General features: G+C 45.0%; 1 protein-coding gene across 2 annotated transcripts in view; it reads left to right on the top strand.

The window, feature by feature from the left end:
* Positions 1–216: 216 nt before the first annotated feature.
* LOC126473655 (ATP-dependent RNA helicase p62-like) overlaps positions 217–19,597 on the top strand; it is a 57,769-nt gene continuing 38,388 nt past the window's right edge. The window contains exons 1-2 of one of the 2 annotated variants that reach the window (XM_050100881.1): positions 217–295; positions 446–536. In XM_050100881.1, coding sequence (XP_049956838.1) covers positions 535–536 — 2 coding nt within the window. In that variant the 5' untranslated portion in view covers positions 217–295; positions 446–534. Of the gene's footprint in view, positions 328–445; positions 537–19,597 lie in introns of both variants that reach the window. The other variant, XM_050100880.1, reaches the window with a different exon arrangement.

Raw genomic sequence — 19,597 nt, 5'->3', positions numbered from 1 at the left:
TTGATGTCGATTTCAGTGTCTGAATAAACTGTACATAGAGCATCGTGTGGTGATGGCCTGTATGTTTGCTGCTTCGAAGGAAAATTTATGGTGTTCTGTATGTTTGCTGCTTCGAAGGAAAATATTTTCATAAGTAAAGTACTGTAAAAGTATTCGACGGTGAGAAGTAGGTTATTTTTCCATTGTTAAATTTATTTATTCGTCGCGTTCTGACCTAAGCGATGTGTTATATCTTTATGTGAGGTTAGTGCTTTGGACCGCTTCTGCTTCCTCTGGCCTTTCTACCCCCCTCGAGGTAAGAACGTGGAATGAGTTTCGTATTTAAAGGTAAACTTACCGGGGATAACAGTTGATGGTATTAATAGTAATTGATTCACGCATTGACTATATTATAGTTTGTATGTTGTTTGCCTTGCTGTTTTCTGACTGTAATTTTTGTTTACAGGTCACCGGCTTACCCCAATTACACCACATGTTGTAAGCATTGGAACCAACGTTTACAAGTTTCACCAAAGAAAAGTAATTGCCGCGAATATGTAAGTAGAAAACCACCGGTTAACTTCTTTTGGACAGTGTAGTGTAACGAACCTAAAGTGTGCGTTTTTTCATTTGTAAAAACTCGTGTCACTATATCATAGAATTGGCACCACACTTAAACGCTTTTCGGTGTAACAGAACCCAAATTCAGGAACCTGTATAATATAATTGTCTGTCATGTAACTTTTATCCATTTTTGTGAAACGCTGGGTGCGCTACATTTCCTCATCTTGTGATATTGCAGTTACGTATTTTAGGTTCCTTGCGTTTACTTTGCAGTTTTAGCATTTTATGACGAAAATGCATTAATAAGGTGCAAACATAATCGGGCTTTGTTTGAAGTTTTCCATGCAGTTTTGCTGTGGAAGTATAAAGTTCTACCAAAACATATTCATCTAGAAAGATTCATTCATTGGGTATGAAATAGTCACTGACGGAGCGAATTACAAGGAACTGTTGGGAAATGCTATAGTTACTTAATAATACAATGAAATAGCAGTTGAAATTAAACCATGACCAATTTTTTAAAAAGGGAACAAAAAAATCACATAACAAAGGAAGAATGTTAATTTCCTGCATGGCACACTGCACGTAACAAAATTCGTTAACATGGCTTTGTTAGCTCTGTTATGTTGTCATTGCCATCAATACGTTCCCGTATGATTTACAGTAGGTGTGAGGATGTGGCAACCCCTATTGCTCAGTTGAAACCACTACAATTGGCCACTGGAGAATTGTTGGGAAAACCATATCAAAATGGGTAAGGACAGGGAAGATGACGCAACACACCACTCTACATTAGACTAATCATCCATGTGGAAATAAATGATTGCCATAAAAGGCTACACTGATGCTTGATAGAATAATGGAATTAAGATTATTTCATCATTGCATAATCTCAGTTAATGAGTATACAATTGTTGGACTTCATTGTAGATTGTGTTCTTTTCTCTCCACTTAAAGCACTAGCATTATCAGTGTAAATTTTTTACATTGTTCTGGCCTTGTGGCTAATTCAGTAGGTAATAAAAGCAGAATCATTCTTTGGCCTATTCAGTTTTAGCTGTAGCTTTAATTTAGGCAGTTGACGTGCCCAAGGTATTGGCCCCACCACCCTACTTTGCCCCAGTAGTGGTTGTTGAATGAACTGTTTTGTCACCATGAAAATCAGCATCACCTTAAATTCTTAAATTGCCATCTCTAAAATGTGACTTTCAAACATATGTATATTCCAGTCGTCAATAGCTGGTTTTTCCATAGTACAATTAGATTTTGTTTGTCACAAGAGTAATGGCCAGTAGAGTTGCTACTGGAGATTACAGAAAACATGAGATTGCCTCACTGTAGAGGACACAAGACTTCATCTTCATTGTTTCGTTGGTGTCCAATGGAAACTGAAATCCTAGTGGATCTGCCATTCAAAGTGATATTAACTTACCATACTCCATCTCCATTTTGCTTTATTTTTATGCTAAGGAAACTTCAGTGGTACCTGTTCTAAGAAAATCATGCTGTAAAATGATCAGAAAGCAGTAATTTTGTCCCGTCACTACCAAATTAACTATACATAGTTGTCCGTAGTTGTCACAACATATGCAGGGATTTGAAGCATTGTACTGAAAACCAGCTTTCATCATTATTTCCATAAAAATTTGTTTCACAAAGTGCCTAGCATCCAGCGCATGTGGTTTATCGATTATTTATGATTCTGAAATGCATTGCTGTTGGTTTCTGAACATATTTAATCACATTCTAAGTTGATTTTCAAATGTGTGCATCGTGTACGTGATGTCTCTGCGAGAGGAATATCCGTCACATCTAGAAATAAGCTTTTCTACAGCCAAAAGGAATGGGGTCATACGAGCTGAGCGGAATAAAGCCGAATTGGTGAATGCCAATTGCTGTTTATATAGTTCACTGGGTTTGCGAAAGATAAGCGTTTTTATAATTATTAGCCAAATCCATAGATTCAGACTACATGTGGAAATAAGTGACTAACAGTAATAACAGTTAAGAAATATTACATATTATCTTCTCGGTGTATCCAAGAGAATGAAATTTTGACCAAAAAAAATAAAATTGGCCAGACCGCCAGTTATACAGTCCCCGGCTAGCAACCGCTTAAGTTCTATTCTGGGAGCAGCGTGGAAAATGCATTGTATGAATACGTAATAACACTTTACCGGAAAATAAACATGGAATAACTAAACCGGTAGTTCTGTCAGGGTTAACGAAGTTAACCAGAGAATAAGTTCTGGCAGGGGCAGGAAAAGTTACAGAATAAGTGATGACTTGATTGTTTGTTAGAACAGGGAAGAAGAAGAAATGGGGACATTGCACAAATTATGGAAGAATATGAACATTCCAAATTTACATTAAAATTTTGCGCTACTACTTCTTGATGTCGTGGAATGTGAAACTATTTCCTTACAAAGCTTTTTGCTAGTAGTAGGCCTAATAGGCACTTGATGTTGGTACTTAATGAATTAATGAATGATGTGTTAATAGAAATGATCATATGTGCCAAAACAGTTTCATTTATTTGATATGTGTTACAGTTGCTGCAATATTAGGCAAGCCTATTTCGTTTTATCTAGCAGACACATAATCAGATCAAGAAACTTGATCAGTTTAGGGTATTATTTATATTAACAGCTTTTTCAGTATTATAAGACGACAGTGTCCCCCTGCGGGTCCGGGGTAAGAATATGCCCGAGGTATTCCTGCCTGTAGTAAGAGGCAACTAAAAGGAGTTTCTCCCCCCTCAAGGGGGTAGCTAGCACCTGCGTCCGGAGGACGACGGTTCAACGTCTTACACACTTGTGGTCATTTTGGTTTTTCGCTTATTCTGGTTTCTTCCTTTTTGTTTCCTCTCTTTGTCCTTCTCCCTCTCTTACTGTCTTCTTCTCCTTGCTTTCTTCTCCTTGTCCACCCTATGGTCTCCGCCTTGGCGTTTGAGACAATCTGTCTTTTCTCTCCCTCTCCCCCTTTTTTTCCTATTCTTCTTTCCTCCCTTAAGGCAAGTAGGGCCCGTGCATACCCCCTGGTAAAGGCCCGGCCCGGGGAGGGGCGATTGCCCGAGCTGACACCTTCCGACCATGCCGATTGGTCCCTCAGTCTGTTTCTCGGGAGGTGTGACCTGAGGTGTGAACAATCACCTAAGCCGGGAGTGCCCTCAGAGAGGGCCCCCTCAAGGGAGGAGCGCGCCATCAGAGACGCTGGTAATCATGGGGGATTCTTCCGCAATGGTTTCCTCACCCTCCACTATGTCTGCTCACAAGCGTAAGTTCACTGAGTCTCAGCCACAGACAGTTCTTCCATCGTTGCCACAGTTCCTTGTTGTTTCTTGGTCTGACGAAGGTCACGACTTCTCCACGGTCAACCCTTTCATTATTCAGAAAGGTGTCGACGCAATTGCAGGTCCCGTAAAGTCTTGTTCCAGATTATGAAATGGCACCCTGTTGTTAGAAACAGTCAGTGCACTCCAGGCACAAAAATTGCTGCGTACCTCACTACTACACACCTTCCCTGTCCGAGTGGAACCGCACTGTACTTTAAATTCCTCGCGTGGAGTCGTTTATACATGCTCCCTCGATGGATTGTCTGACGAAGAAATTCAGCACTACCTGTCTGACCAGGGCGTAACGGCTGTTCATAGGGTTATGAAAAGGGTTGACACGAACATCATTCCAACCCGCAATGTCTTCTTGACATTTGACAAAGTTCAACTCCCATCGAAAATCAAAGCAGGCTATGAGATAGTTTCCGTTTGCCCTTACGTCCCAAACACTACGCGTTGCTATCGGTGTCAGCGGTTCAATCACACCAGCCAGTCCTGTTTCAATCCGGCCAAATGTGTTACGTGTGGCAAGGATGCCCATGAGGGTGCTTGTCCACCTCCATCCCCTCGCTGCATCAACTGTATGGGTGTCCACGCTGCTTCCTCTCGAGATTGTCCCGTTTTTAAGGACGAAAACCTCATCCAGGAAATTAGAGTAAAGGATAAGGTGTCGACCTTTGCTGCTCGAAAATTATTCGCCAGTCGGCAGCCCACCGTGCCTCGGACAGGAAAATACAGCACTGTCCTTGCTTCTCCTCGGCCAACAAAGGAGGCGGCCACGCAGACTTGCGACCTCACCTTTAGTGCCACGGTCGTCAGATCGGCCAGCGCAAAGATCGCCCGTTCAATCTCACCACTTTCGCCTGCCCACTCTCCGGCTCACCCTTCGTCGAGTTCTGCTAAATCTCAACCCCAAAAGTCAGACACCAAGACTTCGAAAAAAGAGCATACTCGTGAAGAGTTTTTACGTACTGCAACTTCCCAACCATCGGTTCCTCCTTCCTCTAAACATCATACTTCAAAGAAAGCTACAAAGAAACCTAGTTCCTCTCCTACTCCGCCAAGGCGTGTCCCATCTACAGCACCACCTGGCGGAAATCGCCCTCGGCCGTCTTCTGTGTCGCCGAGGCGCACTGCTGGCGGCCGATCGCTGGTGGCAGGAGCTGCTCCTGACCAAACTATGGATCAGGATCTTCTGCCTTCGGCTGAATGCCGTTCCATGTTGTCGGTCGCAAGCTCTGAGCAGTCGTTGAGTTGACAGCGACCTTGGTCACATTCCTCCATTTTCTGTTCACCCTATGTCCATTATCCACTGCGGGCATCTTCTGTCTTCAGAAAACAAAGCTGCGTCCCCATGACCGCTTTGTTCTCCCTCATTTTCAGTCCGTCCGATATGATCTCCCCTCTGTTGAAGGCACTCCAGCGCATGGAGGACTCATGATTCTTCTCCATGAAACTCTCCATTATCACCCAATCCATTTAAACACTTCCTTCCAAGCTGTCGCCGTCCATCTTTCCCTTTCCGGATACACGTTCTCTCTTTGTACTGTATACATTCCATCGTCCACACCAATGGCACGAGCTGATCTCCTTCATCTTCTTGGTCAGCTTCCACCCCCATATTTACTGGTTGGGGACTTCAATGCCCACCACCCGCTTTGGGGATCTCCACTTCCTTGTCCACGTGGCTCACTATTGCTAGACGTCTTCCACCAAGCAGATCTAGTTTGCCTCAACACTGGGGTCCCTACATTTTTGTCTGCCTCCACGACAAATTTATCTCATTTGGACCTTGCGGTCGGTACTGTTCCGCTAGCTCGGCGCTTCGAATGGTTTGCCCTTGATGATACACACTCGAGTGACCGCTTTCCATGTGTTGTCCTTAGACTGCAGCCTCAACTGCCCTACATGTGCCCGCGACGCTGGAAGTTTGCCCAAGCCGTTTGGACACTTTTTTCGTCTCTAGCGACATTCGATGACCGTCACTTTCCCAGCGTCGACGATGAGGTCACACATATTACCGATGTTATTCTTACAGCTGCAGGACATTCAATACCACGCACCTCCGAATTGCCCCGGCGCCCCCCCAGTTCCTTGGTGGAACGAGGCATGCAGTGATGCAATACGTGAGCGGCGACGTGCTCTCCGCGTTTTCCGCCACCATCCTACTTTGGCCAACTGTATCCGCTATAAGCAGTTCCGAGCGCGATGCCGTCGTGTCATCCGTGATAGCAAGAAGGCAAGCTGGAAATTCTTTATTAGCTCATTTAACACCTTCACTCCCTCCTCGGAAGTTTGGAGTCGGCTTCGACGGTTCTCAGGCGCGCCTAGTTTCTCCCCGGTCTCTGGGCTCACTGTCGCACATGACACATTAGTGGAACCCGTCGCAATTTCTAACTCGTTGGGTCAGCACTTTGCTGAGATTTCGAGCTCTTCAAATTACCTGCCAGCGTTTCTCCCGAAGAAATGTGCAGCGGAAGTGCTACCTCTTGCTTTCTCCTCTCAAAATCGCGAAAGCTACAATACTGTTTTCTCCATGCGGGAACTCCAACATGCACTCTCTTCTTCTCGCTCCTCCGCCCCAGGACCGGATGGTATCCACGTCCAAATTTTGCTGCATTTATCAACCCATAGTCTGCGTTACCTCCTTCGCCTTTATAATCGAATTTGGACCGACAGTACTTTTCCCAGACGATGGCGGGAAGCTATCGTCGTTCCTGTTCCGAAACCTGGAAAGGACAAACATCTCCCCTCTAGCTATCGCCCCATTTCTCTCACAAGTAGTGTCTGTAAGGTTTTGGAGCGTATGGTGAATTACCGTTTGCTGTGGTGGCTGCAATCCTGCAGTCTTTTAACATCTGCCCAATGCGGATTCTGAAAGCATCGTTCTGCAGTTCACCATCTTGTTGCTCTCTCCACTTACATCATGAACAATTTTCTCCGGAAACGCCAAACAGTAGCAATATTTTTTGATCTGGGAGAGAGCATACGATACCTGTTGAAGGACAGGCATCCTCCGCACACTGTTCTCTTGGGGCTTTCGAGGTCGGCTGCCCCTTTTTCTTCGCGAATTTATGGCAGAGCGCACATTTAGGGTGCAGGTGAACACTACTCTCTCCCGTACTTTCTCCCAAGGAAACGGGGTACCCCGGGCTCCGTGCTGAGTGTTGTACTGTTTGCCATTGCCATCAATCCAATTATGGATTGTCTCCTTCCTGATGTCTTGGGCTCCCTCTTTGTGGAGGATTTTGCGATCTACTATAGCTCTCAACGGACCAGCCTTCTTGAACGACGTCTTCAAGGATGTCTCGATCGCCTCCACTCTTGGAGCATCGAAACCGGCTTCCGTTTTTCTCCCAGTAAGACCGTTTGTGTTAATTTTTGGCGACGTAAGGATTTTCTTCCACCCTCCTTACATCTAGGTCCTGTCAACCTTCCGTTTTCAGATGTCGCTAAATTCTTGGGTCTTATGTTTGACAGAAAACTGTGCTGGTCCTCCCAAGTTTCCTATCTTTCGGCTTGCTGTCTGTGATCCCTCAACACCCTCCGTGTCCTGAATGGTACCTCCTGGGGGGGTGGACCGAGTGGTCCTTCTCCGCCTCTATCGCGCCTTAGTGCGCTCGAAATTGGACTATGGAAGCATAGTCTACTCCTCTGCTCGGCCGTCTATTCTTCGGTGTCTCGACTATCCACCACCGTGGATTACGTTTAGTGTCTGGAGCTTTTTACACCAGCCCTGTGGAAAGCCTTTATGCTGAGACTGCTGAACCTCCGCTGTCCAATTGACGAGCAGTCCTTCTGAGTCGTTATGCTAGCCATCTGTCTTCCATGCCTGCTAATCCAGCCCATGACCTTTTTTTCGACGCCTCCTTTGATGTAGGGTATGCAGGCCGCCCCTCCTCCCTACTACCACCGGGAGTCCGCTTCCGTCAACTGCTCCATTCTCTTTCCTTCCGCTTTCCAAAAACCTTCTTGACAACCGCCTTGGCTCCATCCCCGGATCTGCCTGCTTCGTGACGTTTGTCGATTTCCCAAGGATGGTACCCCTTCACTTGTTTATCGTCGGGCATTTGCTGCTCTATGTGCACAAATGACGGATGCCACATTTATTTACACAGACGGCTCGAAAACATCGTTAGGTGTAGGGAGTGCCTATATTGTTGGCGACACCCCAAATCACTTTCGGCTTCCCGACCAGTGTTCGGTTTATACTGCGGAGCTTTACGCTGTTCTACAGGCTGTCCGTTACATCCGCCGCCATCAGCGGATACAGTACGTCATCTGCTCAGATTCTCTCAGCTCTCTCCTCAGTCTCCAAGCTCTTTATCCTGTGCACGCTCTGGTCCACCGGATTCAGGACTGTCTGCGCTTGCTCCACCTGGGGGGGCGTCTCGGTGGCGTTCCTCTGGCTCCCGGGACACGTTGGTATCTGTGGAAATGAGGCGGCCGATATTGCAGCCAAGGCTGCAGTCTCTCTTCCTCGGCCAGCTATTCAATCGATTCCCTTCGCCGATCTACGGAGCGTTTTATGTCGACGTGTTGTTCATTTATGGCACACGCATTGGTCGACACTTACCCATAATAAATTGCGGACATGAAAGCTCTTCCTTGTGCTAGGACCTCTTCCTCCCGAACGCGTCATTGGGAGGAGGTAATTTTAACTAGACTCCGGATAGGGCACTGTCTTTTTAGCCATCGACATCTTTTAAGTGGCGATCCTCCCCCACTCTGTCCCCACTGCTCTCAGCTGTGGACGGTAAGACACCTTTTAATTGAGTGCCCCTATTTTAATCCGCTACGCTCCCGTCTACAGCTATCACCTGATATATCGTCGATTTTAGCAGATGACACGCGCTCAGCCGACCGCGTTCTCAAGTTTATTAGTGCCAGTGAAATGACTTCTGTCATTTGAAGCCTTTTTTTGGGACAACCAACCCCTTTCTGTAGTGGATTTTTAAGCCTTCCTTCTGCTTTTAGTTTCTCCAATTTTATGACTTTCGTTCTCATTGCTGCTGGTTTTCAATTTCGTTTTTTTACTGTTTCCTAAGTCACGGACTGGGCGCTAATGACCATAGCAGTTTTGCGCCCCCCCCCCCCCCCCAAAAACAAAAAAACAAAAAAAAAAAGCTTCTGCCAAGACTAAGACTCAGAAGTCAGATGCACGGGCCTTCAAGAAGGAACCGTCCCGTGAAGACTTCATACGTACCCCGAACTCCCAGCCATTGACCAGTACGTACTTCGACTAAATGACCTTCCAAGATGGCTCATAGGAAGAAAAGTTCTCCGTCTCTGCCACGGCGCGTTTCTTCTCCTGCGCCACCCAGCGGTTGCCGCCCAAGGCCATCGTCTGTTTCGCCTGGCCGCACTGCAGGTAGCCAAACATCTGGCCGTTCACTGGCTGAGGAAGCTCCCCCTCTCGACCATCTTAACATGGTGGCCGACGAAACTATTGAAAAAATGGACGAGGCTCTCCACCTATTGATAGCGGCAGCAGTGCTTGCTCGAAGCCAGGCCCTCAGCGGCCTTCGAGGTGACCCCTTCTTGCTTCTCCTTTTTCTTTTTCTTCTCATGATGGCACTTCTTCATTAGAATATTTGTGGCATTCACTCCAACCGAGAGGACTTAAAGTTGGTGCTACGCTTGCACTGTCAGCTCGTAGTAGCTCCAGAAAACGAAGCTACGCCCATGCCATCGTATTGACTTGGCACACTTATACCTCTGTGCATTTTTGACCTACCCCCTGTGGCAGGTATTCCGGCTCATGGAGGGGTTATGTTGCTGGTCCGGGATGATATCTACTACGATCACATCACATTGCACACTGATCTGCAGGCAGTTGCCATCCGAATTACTCTCCCCACTTCCACATTTTCCATTTGTACTGTTTACACTCCATCGTCGTCTGTCGCTTCTAGGGCAGACATGATGCAAATTATTGCTGAGCTACCTGCACCATTTTTGTTAAATGGAGACTTCAATGCCCACCATCCCCTCTGGGACTCTCCAGCATCCTGCCTGAGAGGCTCCCTGTTAGCAGACCTTTTCAACCACCTCAATCTTGTCTGCCTCAATACTGGTGCCCCTACTTTTCTTTCGGATACAACTCACACTTATTCCCATTTAGACCTCTCTATATGTACTACCCAACTTGCAGGTCGGTTTGAGTGGTACACTCTTTCTGATACATATTCGAGCTACAACTTCCCTTGTGTTGTCCATCTCCTGCATCATACCCCATCTCCATGCTCAACTAGTTGGAACATCTCCAAAGCAGACTGGGGCTCTTCCCTTTCAGGGCGACATTTCAGGATCAAAACTTCGCAAGCTGCGATAGTCAGGTCGCACACCTCACGGAAGTCATTCTCACTGCTGCTGAATATTCCATCACTCATACTACCTCTTCTCCACGTCGCGTACTGGTGCCCTGGTGGACAGCAGCATGTAGAGACGCTACACGTGCTCGTCGACGTGCTTTGCGCACCTTTAAACACCACCCTACGATGGTGAATTGTAGTAATTATAAACGATTACGTGCGCAGTGTAGTCGTGTTATTGAATAAAGCAAGAAAGTCAGCTGGGCTGCTTTCACAAGCTCCTTCAACAGTTTTACTCCTGTTGTCTGGGGTAGCCTGTGCCAGCTAAGGTCCACTCACCAGTTTCTGGCTTGACGGTTGCGAATGACATCCTTGTGGCCCCTGAGGAAGTCTCCAATGCCTTCGGCCGATTTTTCGCAGAGGTTTCGAGCTCCGCTCATTGCCACCCTGCCTTCCTCCCCCGAAAACAGGCAGAGGCGGCAAGGCCACCTAACTTCCACTCCTCGAATCATGAAAGTTATAATGCGTCATTCACCATGCGGGAACTCGAAAGTGCACTTGCCCGGTCATGGTCCTCTGCTCTGGGGCCTGATTCTATTCATATTCAAATGCTGAAAAACCTTTCTCCTGTGGGTAAAGATTTCCTTCTTCGTACTTATAGTCCCATCTGGATTGAGGGTCATGTTCCCACATGCTGGTGCGAATCTATTGTTGTCCTGATTCCTAATCCAGGGGACAAGCACATGCCTTCCAGTTATCGACCCATTTCCCTTACCAACTGTGTCTGTGAGGTGATGGAACGAATGGTTAACTCTCGTTTGGTTTGGCTGCTCGAATCTCAATGCCTACAATGTGGCTTTTGTAGGTGCCGCTCTGCTGTTGACCATCTGGTTACCTTGTCGACCTTCATTATGAATAACTTCTTGCGGAAGCGCCAGACAGTGCCTGTGCTCTTTGATTTGGAGAAGGCTTAAGACACCTGTTGGAGGGCGGGCATTCTCCGCACCATGCATACATGGGGCCTTCGTGGTCGCCTCCCTCTTTTTATTTGTGCGTTTTTAATGGATCGAAAGTTCAGGGTACGTGTGGGTTCTGTCCTGTCAGACGCCTTTCGCCAGGAGAATGGGGTGCCACAGTGCTCAGTTTTGAGCGTCTTTTTCTACGCCATACAATCAATCCAATAATGGATTGCCTCCCAGCTGATGTATCAGGCTCCCTTTTCGTGGACAATTTTACCATCTACTGCAGCGTGCAGTGTACATGTTTCCTGGAGCGCTGCCTTCAGCTTGTATTGACAGTCTTTACTCCTGGAGTGTCGCCAATGGCTTCCATTTTTCTGCCGAGAAAACGGTCTGTATTAACTTCTGGCGCTACAAAGTTTCTCCCACTGTCCTTACATCGCGGTCCAGTTACTCTCCCATTCGTGGAAACATTTGACAGGAAACTTAGTTGGTCTCCACATGTCATATTTGGCTGCCTGTTGTATCCGTTCCCTAAATGTCCTCTGTGTTCTCAGCGGTATGCCGTGGGGAGTGGATCGAACCGTCCTACTTCGCCTATATCGGTCGATCGTCCACTCAAAGCTGGATTATGGGAGCTTTGTATACTCCTCTGCACGCCCGTCCATCCTACCCCACCTCAACTCTATACAACATCAGGGGTTACGTCTTGCGATCAGAGTGTTCTATACTAGTCCTGTCGAGTCTTCGTGCTGAAGCCGGTGAATTGCCACTAACCTACCGGTGCGATATACTGCTTTGTCGGTATGCCTGTCGGCTATTATCAATGCCCAAGCACCCGTCTTATCGTTCCTTTTCTGACGATTCTCTCGACCGTCAATACAGGTTGTATGTATCTGCCCTGCTACCCCCTGGAGTTCGCTTTCGTCGCCTCCTTCAGCAACTTGATCTTCCACTCCCTGCAACCTTTAGAGTGGGCGAGAGCCAAACGCCAACTTGGCTCCAGGCTCAGGTTCACGTTCACCTTGACCTCAGCTCGCTGCCAAAGGAGGTTACCCAAGCTTCGGTATACTGCTCGCGGTTTGTTGAACTTCGTTCGAAGTTCATTAATATGATCTTCATTTATACAGATGGCTCTAAGACCAATGACGGTGTCGGGTGTTCTTTTATTGTCGGGCACACGGTTTCAAATACTGGTTCCATGGCCATTGTTCGGTCTTCACAGCTGAGCTATTTGCCCTCTATCAGGCTGTTCTTTACATCCATCGCCACTGACATTCTGCTTATGTCATCTGCTCTGATTGCCTGAGCGCCATCCAGAGCCTCAGTGATCCGTATCCGGTTCACGCTTTCGTGCACCGGATCCAACGCTCCCTTCAGCAGCTGGCGGACGGTGGTGCTCCGGTTACTTTTATGTGGGTTCCTGGCCATGTCGGTATCGGTCCTCCAGCCTCGGACAGCTTCTTGTTGTGTGGCTTCATCTGATTTTAGCAGGGTCATTTGTCAACGCATTTTATCGCTGCGGCATGCCGATTGATTTACACTTACTGAAAACAAGCTTCAGGCCTTGAAACCTTTCCCCACGGCTTGGACGACATCTTCACGCTCTTCTCGGCGGGAGGAGGTAGTTTTGGCCCGGTTACGGATTGGACACTGCCGGTTCAGCCACCGCCATCTGCTGACGGCTGCACCGGCGCCGTTTTGCCCATGTGGGCAATTGCTGATGCTACGCCACATTTTAATGTCCTGTCCGAATTTTAATACACCGCATTGATCTTGGCCTGCCATGTACTCTGGATGAAATTTTAGCGGATGACTCAGGAGCGGCTGCTCGCGTTCTTCATTTTATCCACTTGATAAACCTGTCTAAGGACATTTGATTATGCTGTTTTCTTTTAATCCCTTGCCTGTTAATGTGCCTTTTATAGTGTTGTCCTTTTTAGTTGCTGTTTTAACATTGTGCCTCGCGGTGCATTCATAATTTAGTCTGGGTGCTAATGACCACTGTAGTTGTGCGCCCTAAAACAACAAAAGACATTGTCTTTTCGTGTAGTTGATAAGTTTCCGAGAAAGGAAGGCACACCATGTAAAACTATAGCAAGATTAGAAAGACAAAAATGCCAGGACTTCAGTATAGAAGAAATGTGTACTGTCTTGCTGCTTGTCTCTTGTCTTTACTGATTTTATGTAACCTGTATTTAATGTTGTCACACACAACAGCAAGTTATTAGCTAAGAAGCAATAAAGAGTGCCCATTTTCTGAAGAGTTCTTGTTCTCTCGTGTACAAATAATCCCATCCAGTATTAGCTGAGGGTTTTTTTAAAAAAAAAAAAAAAAAAAAAAAAAAAAAAAAAAAAAAAAAAAAAAAAAAAAAAAAGGTGCAGGATGTAAACCGGCAGACTGGGAGCAGGAGAGGAACCATGGGACATTTTAATTTCCACTGTTTTGAATGTAGTTTCATGGCATCCATTACAAAGTTGGCATTACACAGAGCGAAATACAGTGACATGCGATAGAAGAATGCTGTGTGAAGAGACGTGATAATGCTCTTTGGCAAACTTAAGACCAAATAATGTCCAGTAGAAATAACACCACTGGTCAGAATGATGTCGAATTGCAATGGAATATTTCTGGAGAAGGGGAAAACTTAACAGCAGAAGAAAGATAGTTACAAAAGGCAGCAATAGAAGGTGCTGTAATCATAATTTAATAGTGGTTGACTACAAATGACAATGAATCGCACAACTATGCCTAAGGTGTATGTTTGACATTAAACTGACTGACTACTCAGTGTGCATGGGTGTACAGGTGTGATACTGTTAGTTATATACGCCCATCCCCCATGGCAAGGTCACAATCACATCGAATGGGAAAAATCGGTTTTTAATTGTCCTGAGGCCAAAAACCACGTAAAAAGCATCATTCAAATTGGAATATTAATTTCCGTGTGACTGGCACAAAAATTTTCAGTATGCTGTCCACCGTTTCGCACAAGAAGTTGAAATCGAGAAACAGCATGTTCCACAACTGATCAAGCGTGTCTGGGGTCATGTTTGGAATGTGTTATGCAATGTTTGCCTTCAATGTAGCGAAGTTTGCAGTTGGATCACTGAGCACATCTTTCAGATAGCCCCACAGCCAGAAGTCACACAGATTAAGATCAGGTGATGGGACAGCCAAGCTGTAGGGAAATGGTGGCTGACAATTCTAGCATTTCTGAAACCACACTTCAGCAGCTGCTTAACTGGATTTGCAATGTGCGGAAGTGCACCATCTCACATAAAAATGATCCCATCAACACATTCACACTGTTGAAGAGCTGGAATGACATGGTTGTGCAGAAGAGCGTCACAGCGCTTGCCAGTGACAGTACAGGTAACAGGACCGGAAGCATCTGTTCCTCAAAAAAATATGGCCCTATGATAAATGATGCTGTAAACCAGCACCACACAGACATTTTCAGGATGAAGTGGTACTGGTTGATTTGCGTGTGGATTTTCCTTTGCCCATATTTGACAATTCTGTGTCTTGACATATCCTGTCAGATGGAAGTGGGCTTTGTTTGTCAACAAAATCTTCCACGGCCAGTCAGTGTCCACTTCCATGCAAGCAAGAAATTCTAAAGCAAAGGTCTCTCTTTCTGGCAGGTCAACAGGAGGCAATTTGTGCACATGGGTAATTTTGAATGGATACAAAGAAGGCTGTTTAATAGGATTTTATGCACCGTGCTGACGTGTATGTCCAATGTTTGGGCAATTATCCGTGTACTACACGCTTGGACTCCACCACTTGTTTTCTCCTGCATTGCTGTGGTGACTGCTTCCCTATATTAGGTTGTACAACAAAATAACCCCTCTTTTTGAATTTCCGAATCAGTTTCACCAGACCCATGGCAGTCATCAGACCAACACCTTTTTTTTAAACCCTTAAGTGTCCGGAACTTCAGCAGAGTGCCATGTGCACAGTAATCATTCGTGTAATACAGTTTTACAAACAGAGCCCGATCCTGCATCGAGATAGTCGTGGCGAACATCAGACACGAGAGGAGGAAAAGCCATGTACCAGGCATGTTAGACAAACTTCAATGGGTCATGCACTTGACAGGTGTTTTCATTTATGTGTTCAAACACGTAAAATGCTATTTTCATACTATCCCCCCCCCTCCCTCCCCCCGCCTCTGTCATAAGTTTTCCCCCTTCTCCGATAATACTTTGTTGCCACTTGACGTCATTCTGACCAGTGGTGTTATTTCTACAGTGTTTTGAAAGCTTAACTTTAATTATAATCACCCTGTATATCAGACTCTTCAGAAAGATGTGCGCTACAAAATGAACATATTTTTGAAAAGTCAATTTTTTAAATTTTTGGTGACCTATCACAAACGCTTGCGGGAGGGGGGGATGCCACCATCTAGTATTGCCCCGGTTTAGAAATATCGGGGACTTACGATGTACAGAGCAGTCTGAGTTGTAAAGGGGAGGTGGGTAGTCTCCACGTGACCCTTGTTAACATTTAGTGATATTTGTTTATCTCATGTCAAATGAACACAAAATGGATTTCTGTGGCCAGGAGCTATCAAGTGAATTAAAGTATATCCACATATTTACGGAAGGCTAAAATATGTTGTTAGTTTCAGATTTAATTTTATTTTCACCTCTCTGCAGTCGAGCATTAGTTGTCATGCAGAACAGTGAAGTTACTGTTGTCTGTATGCTAAAGAAATTTGGCTTTTATTAGTCTTTTCTGCTGAGGCAGTCAATGTATTTGAAACAAAGTGTTCATAATTCCACACTATTGGCATAGTTGTAACTATGCAGCATTTTAAGTGCACATTTTCATCTTCTTGCATGTATGGCATTATGCTGTAATAAAGAACCGAACAAGAGATAATACGGTACTGGTACTTGAAGAAAATTTACATCCGAATCTGCACATATGAATATGCACTTAGCCGAATTGTGCATTGTAATATGGTTCACAAAATTTCTATGCTCTTGGAGTATCCTCTAATGCCTTGTTTCTTTTATGACACAATGTAAGATCCTTTAATGTTTTACACGGAAGAACAAATGGGCTTTCTGCATCATCATGGCTGTGCAAGCACGGTGACGCCTGTTACCTGGCGCATTGTGGCAACTGCTAAAATGAACCTATTTTGAACAGGTCACAGAAAAATATTGTGAATGTTTGTTTGAAAAGTGCTACTTCCAAAGTAAATTTCCTTATATGAAAGATGAACTTTGTGTGAGAATGTACAATGAATTTCTTAAATCAGTGTTTGACTCTTATTTAATAATAGTCTTTGAGGACAACCATTTAGAAGTATATGCGATTGCAGTCTTTCTTGGCATATTCCACTGATGAATTCTTCTCGGGTTATCAGCTGAGTGGTGGCGTCTTGTTGCAACGTTTCAGTGAGTTCGTTCCCCTCATCTTCTGGCAAAGATGATTGGTATGAAACTCATTGAAATCTTGTGACAAGACGACGCCACCACTCAGCTGATAACCCGAGAAGAATTCATCAACCATTAAGAAGAATTTCGAGCCCAGAAGGGCAGAAATGTCATCAAAAATGTTACTGGCACATTTATGTGATGTATCTTAAAGTGTAACATGCGCAAAAAAGATCATTATATGTGAAAGCTTAGCTTCTCATGCAGCTTATTTATCCCAGAGACCAATACTATATGTGAAAGCTTTTCTTTTCTTGTACCAGCACTATGTATTTTAATTTAAACCACTAACTTTTCTTGTTGGTGTGTTCGTGCTACTTAAGTGATGTTTCTATTGGCTGACTTCATCACGTGTCCTATGCTCTGAATATCTGCTGTCATCGGCTTGTGAGATCATGTGATGTGAGCTGTGACTGGCTTACAAAAGCACATTGCAATCTCGATTTCAATGCTTTGGAAAGTAACTTGTTGCGTTTGGTGGAATTCGGATTTCTACTTTCTTGGTACAAAAATATGCAGTTTACATGTTGGTGCACATCAAAGATCTTTCCAAAATGTCCCCCCACCCCCTCCAGTTTAGTTTTCTGAGGTGCCGGGAAATTCTATACCGGTGTATAAAACCATAACCATTCAAAGGATTGATAAAGTTTTGCAGTTCCGAGGAAACATATACTGTCACTTAAAACAGAAAAACTGTGTTTTTCGCCGGGGACTTTTTCCCCCTTGTCTACTTATACACCCTGTCAGTGTATTAATTGTATGTATATTAGTCCACATAAATTGTCGATTATTAAAAACAGTGCTTAAACAACCAGTTATGGCTGGCATACAGCTCAGCTGAGAGGAAAGAAATCATGATTGTGGTATTCCCCGCTCCTCCCACTGGTCATTAATTTACCAGGAACTTAAGGACACTGTCCTCTTCACACCTGGAATAGCAAGGGAGATTTTTCAGTTTGGTGTAGCCATATGAATCACATTCTTCTTAACTTTCTGAGCTGCTAAGTTCAATGTCAAACTTAGTATCACTGTAGCCATCCTCTTCTGTAAACATTGGCTAAACAGAATAGTGGATAGGATGAATGCTACACGTTTTGTTGCAGAGTTTTCAAAGCTGCACACTGGAAAAATAATACGTAGTTGCAACCACTTCAACCAAAACACAGCAGCTGGGCTACAAATGTAGGACCACATGCTACCTTGTGGCTGAACACTTAACTATCAGTGCTGATACTGATATAAACAGGGTTTTGTGTTTTTAGATCTGTTCTTAAGTGACTGCCTGATGGTCACGTAGGCTTTACATATGTTCATGGGGGACATATTGAACAGCACTCCTTGCCATATGGCTGCAGTGTTTTCACTGCAGAGCTGGCAGCCATATCCCGTGCTCTTTAGCACATGCGCTCATGCCCTGGTGAGTCATTTCTCCTATTTACTGACTCCTTGAGCAGCCTACAAGCTATCGACCAGTGCTACCCTCGCCGTACCTTGGTAGCATCCATTGAGGAGTCCATCTATGTCCTGGAACAGTTCTGTCGTTCGGTGGTGTTTGTGTGGATTCCAGGACATGTCTGAATCCCAGGCAACAAACTTGATGACAGGCTGGCCAAACAAGCTACATGGAAACCGCTCGTGGAGATCGGCTTTTCTGCAACTGACCTGCATTCAGTACTACACTGCAAGGTTTAGCGGCTTTGGGAGACCGAATGGCATAACCTCAGTACACACAACAAACTGTGTGTCATTAAGGAGACTACGAATGTGTGGAAGTCTTCCATGTGGTCCTATCAGAGGGAATCAGTTGTCCTCTGCTGGCTCGGCATTAGCCACATGTGGCTAACGCATGGTTACCTTCTCCGTCGTCAGGACCCACCTCGGTGTTGCTCTGGCTCACAAATGACCGTCGTCCACTTGCTGTACTGCCCACTTTTAGCTGCTCTGAGGTGGACTTGACTTAACCAACACCCTACCTTTCTTTATTGGCCAACAATGCCTCAGCAGCACCTTTAGTTTTACGTTTTTTTCATGAGGGTGGGTTTTATCATTTGATCTAAGTTTTAGCGCATGTCCTATGTCCCTCTTGTGTCCTCCACCCTTGTGCTTTTAGGGTGGAGGCTTTAATGTGTTGCAGAGTGGCTGGCTTGTCCTTCTTATTCTCATGGTTAGCCAGCCATGGTAATCTGTTTTGTCATTTTAATCTCTTCGAGTTGTTTCTTGCGTTTCAGTGGTTTTCTTCTCCCCTTTTGTCCATTTAGGTGTGTGTTCCCCTTCCGTCGTTTTTATGGTTTTTCCTTTCTCTCTGTTTTGTGTTGTCAGTTCTGCTTGTCTTATTCTCACCCTTGTGACATTGTTTTATTTGGAACAAAGGACCCATGACCTAACAGTTGGGTCCCTTCCCCCCTCTTTCAAACCAACAATCCAACACACACTACAACACCTTACAAATTGACTTATTTAAACACTTCATATCCTCATTATCATTTTCAATAGCCACATTCTGTAGCTTGAGGTTCAGTTTAAACTGCCAATACACATGTGATTATGAAGTATTATTACTGTGCACACAATGTGAAAACTATAATTATCAGCCCTAGATAACAGTCTGCGAGTGCAGAGCAACGTACTTCCGGCCCATGTGGAAATAAATATCTAAGAAATTGGTAAGACAGCTTTTCGTGAACGTTCATAACTACAGTGTGGGGGCTAGAGATATAGATGAAACAGGCTGGCAAAGGGATTAACAGATATCAGGAGCATGCATACATGCCACAATCTCAAAATTGATGACAGTGTGCTTTGGGCCCTTACGGTTCTCAGTGCCTCAGTTATTGAATAATAAAATGAGCTTGCAGACAAATCTAATTTTTCCTCTGTACAACATCAGACTTGGGTATGTTTCAGAAATGTCCCATTTCTCAGTGTCCAAGAACTCATTAATTTCCAAGGTATTTTCTGCTTTGAGATTTAGTGCTCATGACAACCAAATACAC

The sequence above is a fragment of the Schistocerca serialis genome, chromosome 4 (assembly GCF_023864345.2).
Source record: "Schistocerca serialis cubense isolate TAMUIC-IGC-003099 chromosome 4, iqSchSeri2.2, whole genome shotgun sequence".
Classification (NCBI taxonomy): Eukaryota; Metazoa; Arthropoda; class Insecta; order Orthoptera; family Acrididae; genus Schistocerca; species Schistocerca serialis.
This window is presented reverse-complemented; position numbering and strand designations above follow the sequence as displayed.